This window comes from Emiliania huxleyi (genome assembly GCF_000372725.1).
Source record: "Emiliania huxleyi CCMP1516 unplaced genomic scaffold EMIHUscaffold_366, whole genome shotgun sequence".
In the NCBI taxonomy this organism is placed as follows: domain Eukaryota; phylum Haptophyta; order Isochrysidales; family Noelaerhabdaceae; genus Emiliania; species Emiliania huxleyi.
Window position 1 is genome coordinate 1 of NW_005199228.1, and position 12805 is coordinate 12805.

A 12805-nucleotide genomic window follows, 5' to 3' on the forward strand; every position below is an offset into this window, starting at 1 on the left:
CGTCGAAGAACTCCTGGAGCTCTTCGAATGACGCGGCGAGCGTTCCCCACGTGGGGGCGAGGCCGACGCTAGCCGTCGAGGCCCCGTCGCCTCGTTTGCAGAGCACTGCCACATGTTCTTTTGCTGCCGGCGTGCGCTTGGTTGGGGTCGGCGGCAGCAGCGGGCGCCATGGACTGTGAAAGAGATTTGTTTTGTTTTCGAGAGGCGATGTGCTAGTTTCGATTTCACGATGAATAATAACTAAAGAATTTTCCCTCCGGGCAGCGTGTCGCGCAACTTTACCCTCCCATACGTGTTTGTCCTCGGACATCACCATTTTGGCTCGCCAACAAGCAAACAAGCCCTCCGCGCCCCCCCTCTCAGATTTATTTTTTCTGCCTTTGCTCGACTTTCTGACCAGCGTTACACGGATACTACGCCTCATGTGCGCCCGCCCGACTCCGGTCCCAGAGTCCTTGGAGCACTTCGATTGATTGATTGGTCGCCCAGTTTTTTTTTAGAGCGCCTTCGTTGTTAATAGTACAAGCCCAATGGTCCCTTGCGAGCGGTCCTTCGTTGCAGTCGCACACACGCACACGCCGCGCCGCACCGCGCGCCCGCCCACTGCCCCGCCCAGGCAGGAAAGAAGATGAGGAGATGGGACAGCAAAGGAGGAAAGAAAGAAAGAAAGAAAACGGACAACCCAAGGGAGGGATGGGAGGACGGCACGCCGCCACCACACAGGGATTTTAAGGAGAGGGGTGTGGTGCGCTAGCCGTCGCCCACCCTTGGGCGTCCGCCTCTTCCTATCTCTCTTCGCAGTCTCTCGCAGATTCTCGCTGCGACCTTCATGCCACCTCGCGGTCGCCCCCTTCTCGTCGTTCTTTCCCTTGTCGCTTCTTCTTCTGTCGCGTCGCTCTCCTCTGCTTCGTTCTGCGGCGCCGCCGCCTCCTGCCGGTCCCTTGCTCTCGCGGCTTCTTGCGCCTTTCGGCGCAGCTCCGCCCTCCTCGCTGCATATCCTGGCCCCTCGAGTCTATCGAGCTCTCCTCGAGCAAGGACGAGTCTTCTGACGCCCACTGCTATCATTTGCCACCCAGTCATATTATTGCTCAGGTCCACTCTCTCTTCGAACACTTGTGCCCTCACTGATGATGCCGGCGCTGTGGTCCCCTTCGGGTGCATCGTGACGGCTGACAACGGGATTTCCACTGGTTCGTCCTCCTCGGAGTCGTCTTCCCCCTCTTCCTCCCGCTCGGCTCTACGTTCAGTACGTTCGGCGTGGCTCACCCTCCATGCCGTGAACAGGCGCTTTATCCACCCTATATTCTTCTCTCGTTCCTCTGCCCGTGCCTTGGTCGTGTCGTTGTTTCGCGCCCATGTCTGTATGGCAATCGAGGCTGCCTTCCCCACTGCCTGTAGTTCACTCGTCACCTCTCCCGCGAGCTCCCTCCTCTTTCTTTCGGGTATGGAGTCCGTGAGTGCGGGCAGCGTGCAGGCAATCACGGGCGCTATTTTGTCGTACTCCTCTTCGGCGAGCGCTCCGAATCTAGACCCTTTCGCCTTTAAGGAGGCTGCCCTCGCTCGTCTCAGGGATGTGGCGGTGTCTTTTGAGTCCGGCGCCTCCCGTTCAACTCTTGCTGTCGCCCTCGCCGTGTGTTTGTCTAGCTTCCGCATGAAGTGACGCGCCTCTTCCTTATTTCCAGCGCAGCTGCCGTTCAGTATGTGCGCCAGCGACGCCTGAGGTGGCTCACTGTCTTCTTGTTTCCAGTCATCCCAGTCTCTCAGCTCTCCGCGTCTCCTCCTCGCCTCGCGCGCCTCTTTTGTGGCCTCATCCCTAGCCGCTTTGCACGCTCTGCATCCCCAGAACGCACTTCTCGTGGCGGGGCCCCTCATTCCCCGCTTCTTTTCCCCCTCTAAAATACTGTGGTACGCCCCATGTGGCACCCCGACCTGTTGTCTCACCCTGGCCCCCAAGATCGTTTTGGTCGTCACATTGTGATCCCCGACGTCGTCGAATGTCGCCCGCCTATCCTTCCCCCCGTTCTCGTCTGGTAATCTCATCTTATTATCCCATCGATGTTTGAGGCTGGCTACCGCCACTTCGCTCCACAACCGTCCCGCCACCCCTGCCGTGTGCGATCCCGGCCTCACCGTCTTTCGATATTGCTCGCACACCCATTCGTGCGCGCTCTTACACATGTGTCCGTACGTCCGCCGGTCCACTATCTCCTTCTCCTCTGTGTTCTCCGCCGCCTCCCTTCGCACCGTGTACATAGCAAAGGAGGAGCCACGAACAAATTGGTTTTTTTTGAGCTTAGCCTTCGATGTTATGAAACAATAAATAAATAAAACAGACATCCCAAGCTAGGGCTGGGTCGAGGACAGACACGTCCCCACCTTTGCAGGATTTTGCAAAAGCGAGGGAGGAGGGCGCATCGCGGCGCGGAGAGGGCTGGGCACGGGCACAGGGGGTCTCTCTCGCATAGGATACGCACTCGGCGGCACGAGGGCAGGGCTGGGCGTCCTATTTGTGCTCCCCTCCGTATCCCTCGCTCTTGGGCACTATTCATCTGACCACTCATCAGAGGGGCTTCTAGGCGATCGGCCGCGCTCCGGGGCAGGGCTGGATAGGATGGGCTCGGGCCACTCGCCCGTGCGGGTGTATCCCCGCATGAGCCGGATGGAGGCCTCGACTGTCCCTCGCGGCAGGCTCTCGAGCAGCTCGAGCTTATAAAAAAAACGGACATGGCATGTTTTTTTGACCGCGCAAGATAAAAGGGTGGCTAAGGGCTCTGCACGCAAGGCGCCCGCGTCGCAGACGCGGTACCATTGACAAATCTGCAATACACCCCCACACGAGCAAATAGCAAAATCCGAATACCGTGCAGGAATCCGACGATGTGGGACGCAAGCCTTCAGCTGGTGCCAGACATCGCTTCGTTTTACGGAAACCAGACGTCCGCCAAATCCGTGCTCTTTCGGCGCAACTTGAGGGGAAGCCGCTGATCGAGCCCAGCGTGCCCGCGGCCGCCTCCCGCGCAACAGCGCCTCTGGGGACGACACGCTGCGGAATCGGATCGAGCCCATGGAGGAGGAGGACGCAGTCGGCGAATTGGAGGAGGAGAGGAGGAGGGCGCAGTCGACGAATGGGAGGAGGAGGGCGCAGTTGACATTGTCGTGTCTGACTCAGAGGAGGAGTTGGAGGTGCAGCCATGGGTGCTCCGGCAACCTAACCTGATCCAGAAGCTCGCCCGACGTTGTCACTCAACGTGCGTCATGCGTGATCGAGCTTGAGGGAGGAGCTCAGCTAACGCTTCGGCCAGCCCCCCAGCGCCGCCGCCCACCGCCACCCACAAAGCACCTGCTCTACTATCCCGTACCTGGCTGGCTGACGCTCACCCCCCCGCTCCACTTTCCCCTGATCATGCCCGTGATAGCACCATCACTGTCGCCGTCCTGGTTTTGAACGTGGCAGCTAGACTCTAGGCACTAGGGACTCGGTAGTCGTGAACCCCCCCCCCCCCTTGAGTGAGGAGCAGGAGAGAGAGCTTTGTGGTGTTGGTGTGGTTGTCTCTCTATCTCCTCTTCTAGCTCTTAGCATGAGCTGCGCCCTGTGTCCGACCCCTTTTGCGCAGCAACACCTTAAACTTTTAGGCCCTCCAAATTCGGGTCGGAGCGTAGCGGAGTGGGCCCCGAGTTTGAAAAGGGCGACGGACGCTTGCGTCCTAGCCTCCAACAACGCCTCCCCGGCGCAGAGGGGCCCCCGGAGGGATGCACAACCGCTCCACGCCACGCCGCTTGCGGCGGTCCTCTTCGCAGCTCCGCTGAGGGCCCGTGTTATTTCTGCCTGCTCGACTTTCTGCTCCCTCGCTCACCACGGCTCCGATGCTCCGCTTCCTGCTCTGCCTGTCGATGGCCGCCGCACAGCAACCGTACCCCGCGGAGTGGGGCCTGCCGCCCGTCGCCCAAACCCGCGACCTCGTGCCCCTCCCCGGCGGGTACGGCATGGGCTCGTCCACTCTCGCCCGGTGGATTGGGCAGAAGCTCAAGGAAGGCGGCGGCGCGCAGCTGGGCGAGACGTGCGAGGGCTTCAACGAGATGACCGGCAAACAATTCCCCGCGTGCGCTCGTGGGCTCGTCTGTCAGTCCTCCGGTTTGCGCGCCCGCCCCTCCGTCTTCGCCTGCGGCGCTCGGGCCTGCGGGTGCCCTAAATAGCAGCCCACCCCCAGCGATGCCACCCACCAGGCGGCATCTCGATCCCCGGCGCGGGCAAGAAGTGCATCAAGCCGCCGCGCACCATGCCGGGCGGGCTGCGCTCGCTCGACCCCGCCGACGCGCGCCTCGCTGAGGTGGTCGCTGAGGTGTACCAGACCCAGGCGCTGGAGCGCGCGACGCAGGCGAGCGGGCGGAACGGCATGCTGACCTCCCGACCGACGGTTGTCGAGGCGGCCTCCCAGGTGCTCCCCCCCCCCCCACCCCCCTCCTGGCGGGCCGGCGGACCGAGGTGGTCGCTCCTCACCGGATCTGCACGCGCCATGCAGGTGGTCGCCGGCACGAACTACTTTGTCAAGCTCCGCCTCGCCAGCGGCGAGTACGCGCACGCGCGCATCTACGACCACTTCGGCAGCGTGACCCTCACGGCGGTGCAGGTGGCAAAGAGCGAGGCGGACCCGCTCAAGTACTTTTAGCTAGCCGCTGTGCGGTGGTGACAGGGTGGTGATCGCTCTTCGTGTCGCGGTCGGAGGCGCGCAATGCGTGGGTGATGGACTGCAGTCTGCACCGCTTTGAGCGCGCCTGTGGGTTCAGGCTCAAAGCATCTCCATTGTTGGCAGGCGTCGGTGTGTTAAATAGTGCGCAATCGTTGCGAATGCTATGTACTTGTGAGTTGTTTGTGTGATATTTGTGCATGTTTGTGCCCTTATATAGACAATAGAGCCCGGCCAAACGCGTTGGAGGAGGAGCTGAATTCAGTGTTGCTAGTTGTTAACAGTAACATACCTAAAACTCGATCTGCACAAGCGGAGCGGTAGCACCTGAGCTCCCGGGCGGAGCTGCGCGCCGTGCGCCGGCCCGGGCCGCGCGGGCCGTGGGCGCAGCGTGGGGGGTGGGGCCGGGACCGGCCTGCTCCGTGCTCATGTATCCAGCGTCTCTAGACGATTACAAAGGATCGGACGTCACGCACATTTTGACAGGGACGTCGGAAATCGGACACATCCACTGGGACGAGTCAATTCATTTTTCATTCACAGCAGAATGCCGAGCAGGAGGGCCTGGCGCACACCCCCTGTGCCTGAGCCTGTGCAACTCAGGGTCCTTCCCCCGTAGGCGTAGCCCGTAGGGGCCCGTACGGTCAGATCACACCAATCCCTAGTTCTCCAGACAGTGATCAGTGTGGGGGAGGGGTGTCACCCTGGGTTGTTGCACGAGTATATGGGCCACGATGTCTCAAATATGAGGGGTTTTGACTCCTACCGGCTCCTGACGCTATCCCTGGCAGCTCTAATGACCAGGATCAGTAGTATTGTGATAGAGGGTGCCCATACTAGCGCAGGAGCTGCCACACTCGCCCGGACCGTCCCTTTCTGGGTCCGGTTCCGCAGCCCGCGAGAGCCGACAGCGGGCCGTGCCGCAGGTGCCTACTGCCGAGTGCCACAAACACTGCGCCGTCCCGCCATCACCTACAGGCTGTCTTGTGGGATGGTTGGGATGTCCAAACGCCACCATCTTGGCTCTTGCGACCTCAAACCCTCGAGCTGTATGGGTGGTCCTGACGTCGACAGACGCCCGAGGACCATGGTGAAGCTGAGCCGGAACGCGTCGACAGGTCTCGCCTGAGCCCGTGGCGGTCGCCGGCTGAGTCGCCGTGCACGAGCCGGTACCTCAGGCGTCACCTCCGCAGCCTCAGGTCTCACACTCCATCACCTCTGCCGGGACGCTTTCGGTGGCACGCTCGGCGGCGAGTTTGTTGCAGCCCCACAGCGCGCACGGCGTCGAGCCTAATCGGTCTGGTCTGTTCGCGGCACTCACTGGGTGCCAGGGAGTGCCGCCGACACGCGAGCGGTGCTTCCCGGCAGCGCGCGCCGGCTGTGGGGCTGCAACAAACTCGAGACACGCTTTTTGGGACATTTTCGACGCTTTTGGCCCATAGAGCCGGGTTGTTTTCTGTGTATACTCCTCAGGTATACTCCGCGTTTTTGGTATTGCAAAGACTACGGCCCAGCCGGTCGCGGCTCTCCCTTCCTCGTCAAAGCGGCGATCCATCCCCCACCGGGTCTCATGTGAGGTGCAGCCCTCCGTCCACGGGAATGAAGGCGCCGGTGATGAGGCCCGTCTGCTCGGCGGCGAGGTAGGCGATGGTCTGCGCAATCTCGGACGCGTCGGCCCAGCGGCGCATCGGCGAGCGCGAGAGCATCTTCTCGTCGAGCAGCTTCCTCCCCACCTCCATGTCGCCCCTCCCCATGCCGAGCCGCGCCTTGTCCCACTCCTTTGTGTCTGTGTAGCCCGGCGAGACGGCGTTGACGCAGAGGCCGCGGCCGGCGAGGCGGAGCGCGTACATGCGCACCAGCCACTCCATCGTCGCCTTGGCCTGCCCCGGCATGTCGTAGTTCACGCGCGGTATCTGCATCGTGTTGCAGCCCGGGTTGCTCACGGCTACGATCCGGCCCTCACCGTCGGCCATGCGCGGGATGCACTCCTCGGCGAAGGCGACGAGCGCCTTTGGGTAGATCGACTGGTACTCGTCGTACATCGCAAAGGCGTCCTGCATGCTGCCGTCGAGGTGCGTGCTCAGCAGCCCCTCGTGGAAGAAGCCCGCCGCGTGCACAAAGCTCGCCACGCGGCCGTCCAGCTCGCCGTCGACCGCGGCGAAGACGGAGGCGACCGTCGTCTCGCGGCCCGCGTCGGTCGTCAGGTCGCCGCCGACCGTGACCACGCGCACGCCGTGGGCAGACTGCAGCTCCTCGGCGGCAGCCGCCGCCCGCGCGTCGTCGGCGCCGTACGCCAGGACGAGGTCGCTCCCGCGGGCGGCGAGGAGCCGCGCCGTGGCCAGGCCGATGCCACCGGTCCCGCCGGTGACCACAGCGACGCCGCGCCCGCCAGCTACGCTCCCCGCCCACAAGAGGAGCAGCGTGGCGCGCGCGCGGCGCGGTCGGGACATCGACTATTTTTTATACCAAAAGGAGGGCTACACGACGCCCTCTACATCGACTATCAGGCACCCCAGGCACACAAAAAAGAATTTAAAGACCAAGTCCTCTCACAGCAGACAGGCTCCCTAGGGTGGGCGACGGCTAGCGCATCACACACCTCTCCTTAAAATCCCTGTGTGGTGGCGGCGTGCCGTCCTCCCATCCCTCCCTTGGCTTGTCTGTTTTCTTTCTTTCTTTTCAGCACACGCGAGGGAGTTTTGTTGTAAAATTCTTTTCAGCAGACAGGCTCGACACAGGTGCGAACTGGCGCGTGCTAGCACAAAAAAGAATTTTAAACGGAAACTCAGACAAAAGCCACATACACTGAAAGAAAGTGCCGTCGATCTCACACGATGCCTTCTGCGACGCGGCGGCGGCCGCCTTCGAAGCCAAGTGGGAGAGCCGCTCCGCCAGCCGGCGCCGCGTCACTCCGCAGCGGCCCGCGCCTCGGCGTGTCAGGGGCCCCAGTCCGGTGTGTGATTGGACATCGCTGTAGGCGGACGCTCTCCGTGAGCGAGCTGGATCGGATCCCGCAGCTGATGCAGATCTACGAGCGGTGACTCGAGCGCCCCCCTGCGCCCTCGTCGAGAGTGCACTGTGCAGCAATACCCGCTCGCCGGCCCGACTCAATCGCTCGCAAGCAAAACTCGCACCGTGCGTGACTCCCCCCCCCCCCCCCCCAGCAGCAGCGTTCTGCTGCTGGGGGGGTCAGACCCCCCCCCCCCTAGCAGCAGGGATGGCTTTAGATGTGCAGGGGGGGTACCGAGCAATGTGCGGCCGCTCCGATGGTTTGCCCGAAAAGGTACATGGCGGCGTTTGGCGACAAAACAGCGCTGTGACCGCGAAGTGGCGGTGGACATGCTCCCATGTTGCCGACGCGGCGCCGGAGTGGCCGGCGCTGCTCGCCGCGACCACGACGGCTACTCCGATGCTCCGGGCCTACCCGTCCTACCCGACGGTGGCACTCTTCCACGTCTCGCTCACGCTGAGAAAAAATCTGAGACGGCGTGCAGCAAAGTCGCCGACGAGTCGGTCCGCGTGCCTCCTCGTGTCGCGCATCGTTCTCACACATCCACAAACTCACTTTGGCCTCACTAAAGCGATGCCTGAATCCTGAATCCTCAGATTTTAGATTAGGACGCTGTGGGCCCTCTAATAAGGGCACATGCACAATAACACACAAGTACATAATAAACATATTATATCATTCGCACAACGATTGTGTTGACTGTTGTCCGCGGGGTTAGCTTAGGAGGAGGGATGTGCGTGTTTGTCGGGCCGAGCGTTTTTGATCTCTGGGTCTGCGGGCGCCCGCCCGCCGCCTCTGAGGGGGTCGGGCCCCCTAGACTGAAAACAAAAACAAGCTCGAAAACAGCCAAAATCAGCCTGCGAGAGAGGCACTGCGCGCCGCTGACCTCATGTGGCGAATGTGTGCCGACACCAATACTGATCTAAAACCTGGAAACCCTTGTTCAAAGCCGACCCTAAGCGCCATCCTTCCTGCTCTCACCTGATGCTGCTTCCCCGCGCCGCCTCCTTCGGCCCCCTTGGGCGTATTTTCTACTTTCCCACTGGGGTCCCGGGCCCCCGCCCCCCGGGCCCCCTCTTGTTTTCTGTTTTTCAAAACGCCCGCCCGCCCGCCACCCCGAGGCGGCCCCCCACAGGAGACCCAGAGATCAAAAACGCTCGGCCTCGTCGATCGGGGGTGTCGAACCCTGCCACGAGTTTTTTACGTTTTGATTTTTGACTGCTCAAGGGAGCTCTCGCGTGAACTGGTAGAGTAATGAGTATCTGTTTTGTTGGGGAAAATAAATGGGCAACCTCAGCCTCTCAAAAGTCGTCGTCCCCACCATCCTCGTCTACGATGGCGGCGACGAAGCGGTCGATGGCGCGCTCGCCCTCCGAGATCTGGAGCAGCGCCAGCCGGCCCGCGCTGAGCAGCACCGCCGTCGCGATCAAGGCTACGATCCAGAAGGGCGAAGCCGGCAGCCGGTCCTGCAGCAGGCCCCTGCAGAAGCAGCCAGCCGGCACCGCGAGCGCCCACGCGGGAAGGAGGGGGAGCACGGCATCGCGCACCGTCCTGGCATTGGCAGGGAATGCACCAACGGCGGGGCTGACCGCAAACCACGCCAGCAGGAACGGGGCGGCGGTCGTCAGCACAGAGCCGTCGGCCGAGTTATGGTTGCCGCGGCCAATTGCGGCAAAGGTGAGCAGCGCCGCAGCGTCGGCCGCGCCGGTCCACAGCGCCGCACCGACGGCCGAACGCGGGGAGAACGGCTGCTGCTCCGACGATAGCGCACCGGCCAGTCGCTCTGCGACGGGTGGTTCTCCGGGCTCCTGCCCGGGCCGCTGCTCGGACGACTGCACCACCACGGCGCGGCTGGCGGCGGGAGCGGGCTTCCCCAGCGAAGGAGCGAAGGCGACGGCACTGGTGACATAAAGGGTGGCAAGGCTCAAACCGAGCCTGCTCATCGTGGCACAGTGCCGGTTGGGAGCGGAAAGACTTCAAGGCGAAGCACCTGGTGGTGCGATGGGCTCCCTCGCGTGTAGTGTCAGCGCGCTCGCAGGTGCAAAGGAAGAAACACGTGTGACGTGCAAAGGAAGAAACACGTGTGCTGGAGAAACGAAATAGCATGATGCAGGGTGGCGGGATGCCAGAGCACTCCGCCTTTCGTGAGCTCATCGAGGTCGAGGAGCCATGTGCCCGGAGGCCGATACCTGAGAACTCAGGCGTATCCTCAACCTCGGAACAAATTGCCCCGCGCTGCCGCAAAACGCTCCAGTGGCTCGCGTGCGTTCTGTTCCTCGCTTGTTCTGCCGCGCCTGTCGCGCTAGCTTTGAGATCCTGCTCAGAGCTCGAGTCCTGCTCAGAGACCATCGGGATGCTAAGTTCGTACATGAATGGCGGCGGCAGCCCACCTCGCCCACCGCCAAAGCTGCCGCCGCCGCCGCCGCGTATGCCGCCACCTCCATCAAGTCCGCCATCGCTGCCACCGCTGCCACAACCGCCTCCACCGGCGCCGCGCTTGCGTGATGCCATGCGCTGGCCAAACTGGATTCCGCGCTTCCCCAACGAGAGCCAGCGGTGCTTGGAGCATGCGCCAACGAAACACGTACTGCGAGCCGTCTAAAAGCTCATACAAAAGCTCGCGCAGCGGAGCGCACCCAGCGGGTTGCTTCTCACGAATAGGTGGTCTCCTGGCGGACCGGGTCGTCGCAGAGCACAGGGTCGCAGGGCGTGGAGCACAAAGTCTGCCCCTCCCTCGTCGACCTGTCCCACTGCGAGGTCTGCTGCTCTGCTCACCCAACCTTCACTGGGCCTTGCAGCCGCTCGGAAAATGCCGCGATCGCCCGTGCCCGGCCTGTCTGGGTGTGGAGAGGGGAACAGAGGGACAGAGGGCTGCCCGCCCCTGCCCCACCACTTTGTGTGTTGCCAGTTGCCTGCTCCTTCCGACCTGGCCTTCACCTCATTAGGCCGAGACGCAGAGGGTCGACCCGTACCAGCCACAGCGGTGCGAGTCCTTGTCCTGCTTGACAGCCTCCAGCACGGATCTAGACGGAGTAGTAACACCCCCGCCGTCGTCAGCCCTCTCCTCGTCCTCCTTGTCCTCCCTTGGCCAAGAGAGCAGCGTGCCGGTCTCGCGGGCGAAAGTCCGTCTCTCTGACTGCTGTTTGTTCCAAGGAAAGGTGCGTGCCGACAGCGAGGGCGGTCAACGCGACGGAGCAGGTGTACGAGCGCGCCGGGTTGAGCGCCGACTGCTGCGGCTCGCTCAGTTTCGTCTGCCACGCCTACGAGCAGTGGAGAGAGCGCTGCGAGTTGCTATGACCCGCTCCTCTCCTCTCTGCAACTCACTGGCTTTCCCCCTTGCAGCTGCGCTGCGTTGCGCCTCAAGAGAGGAGAGGAGAGAAGGCTTGGGCACCTCTTTGACGTGTCTCACCACATACACACGTACATGTACATGTAAGTATCTCACGGACGAGTCGCCGACCACACCCACAAAGAACCCCTGCACAAAGATCGCAAGGGCGGGGACCTGTTTCACACACCTTTTTACCCACATCTTCTATTAGAGGTGTCCGTTTTTATTTATTTATTTAATGCGTAAGTATGGGCTATGGCTAGGATCGGCTATGCAGCTGCGCAGTCGTACCATAAGGCATATCACACTGGGCAAATCGGCCGATTTCTCCCTCCCGCTAAATCATCACGGCCCCGTAACACCCGCTCCGCGCGCGGTCAAAGGCTTCCCAGGGCCGGTCCATGACATGAACCGATAGACACAAGCCAAAAAAAACGCACCTCTAAGCTTCTCGGGCACCCCGAGGCCCATACGGCGCCCCGGCGGGCCCCGGCGGAGGTCCGGCGCGGCGCTCCAAATCCGCACTTCGCGAGAGCTTCTACGGGAGTTCACGCGGCCTCCCCGCCTCGTGAGGCACACCCCACACCCACCACGAGTCCTGGGGCCGTGGGCGGACCTTTGGCCGCGGCGTCCGGAGCTTTGGTCGTCGAACATCGGCCCCCAACTAGGCCGTCGAGCGAACGTGTCCGGAGAGGCTCTCGGATGGGTCCGGCAGCGGTCCCATGGACCCAGAAGCTCGCCCCGGCGGAGCACTCACGGCTCGGCCCCCGCCCCTGGTCACCCAGACGTGCCCTTGGACAGGCGTAGGGGCTCGGATGACGACGTTGGCGCCCGCGACGACGCCCTTCCCGACGTCGCATCTGGCCGAGGCTACTCGCACGGGCGCGGCGGCGCGGATGATCACATGGTTTGGGACTCTGAGCGATGGCAGAGGCCTTTATTTGCAAACGAGGACGCCCCGCGAGGCCCCGTCGGCCGGGAGTGGTGAGTAGGACCATAAACAAGCACTATATCCCGTACCGCGACCAGCCCACACACAGCCCAAACCGCTGCCAAACCGGCCCTGGTCACGCCGGCCGGGAGGCTGCCGGGGCGCCCAAACAGTCCCTCACGAACGCCACACGGGCCACGCACCACGGCCCGTCCGGCGGCCCGAGTGCCGCCCCACACCCGCCCGACGCCCTCGGCCAGCCAGCGCCCACTCTGAGAGGCTTCACCGCCGCCAGCGCGCCGAGCGCGCCGCCCTCTCCTCGCGCCACACGGGCCCCTGGCCGCACGCCCGAGAGGCGGCCCATAATTTGAGTCGAGACGCGCCGCCGGCCAGCCAGCAGCTCGCCCGCCACCCGCAGAGTGCCGCCGCCGCCCCCAGCCCGCACTGGAGAGGCTCTTCCGGCCGCTAGCCGATGTCGCGTCGCCCGGCGGCTGCGCTGGCAGCGTGGCGGTGAGGGCGGTGGGGGAGATGGCGGCGGCGGGCTGGGCGGTGGCGGTGAGGGAGGTGGCGGCGACGGGGGCGGGGGTGACGGTGGCGGCGGGCTCGGTGGCGGCGGCGAGGGCGGCGGCGGCGAGGGCGGCGGCCCCCACGCCCGAGGGGGAGAGGGCGGGGGAGGGCTCGGCGGTGGCGGAGACGGGGGTGGTGTCGAGGGCGGCGGAGGCGAGGGCGGGGGCGGGCTCGGAGGCGGTGGTGACGGGGGTGGCGGCGAGGGCGGCGGTGGCGAGGGAGGCGGCGGCTATGGCGGGGGCGGGCTTGGGGGCCGAGGGCTGGGCTGGTGATGGTGGCGG

The 12805-nt window shown here is 63.6% G+C and overlaps 3 protein-coding genes across 3 annotated transcripts; 1 reads left to right on the top strand and 2 right to left on the bottom strand.

Annotated features, from left to right (window-relative positions):
* Nucleotides 1-3861: 3861 nt before the first annotated feature.
* On the top strand, nt 3862-4983 carry EMIHUDRAFT_444845 (hypothetical protein; the record flags this gene model as incomplete). Its single annotated transcript, XM_005772076.1, has 3 exons — nt 3862-4132; nt 4225-4436; nt 4521-4983. The coding sequence occupies 3 exons, from the start codon at nt 3865-3867 to the stop codon at nt 4665-4667; spliced, it is 627 nt and encodes a 208-aa protein (XP_005772133.1). The 3' UTR covers nt 4668-4983.
* Nucleotides 4984-6253: 1270 nt separating this feature from the next.
* On the bottom strand, nt 6254-7135 carry EMIHUDRAFT_75403 (hypothetical protein; the record flags this gene model as incomplete). Its single annotated transcript, XM_005772077.1, has 1 exon — nt 6254-7135. The coding sequence occupies one exon, from the start codon at nt 7133-7135 to the stop codon at nt 6254-6256; it is 882 nt and encodes a 293-aa protein (XP_005772134.1).
* Nucleotides 7136-8996: 1861 nt separating this feature from the next.
* Nucleotides 8997-9638, bottom strand: EMIHUDRAFT_117887 (hypothetical protein; the record flags this gene model as incomplete). The annotated part of the gene is made up of 1 exon (XM_005772078.1): nt 8997-9638. The coding sequence occupies one exon, from the start codon at nt 9636-9638 to the stop codon at nt 8997-8999; it is 642 nt and encodes a 213-aa protein (XP_005772135.1).
* Nucleotides 9639-12805: the final 3167 nt, after the last annotated feature.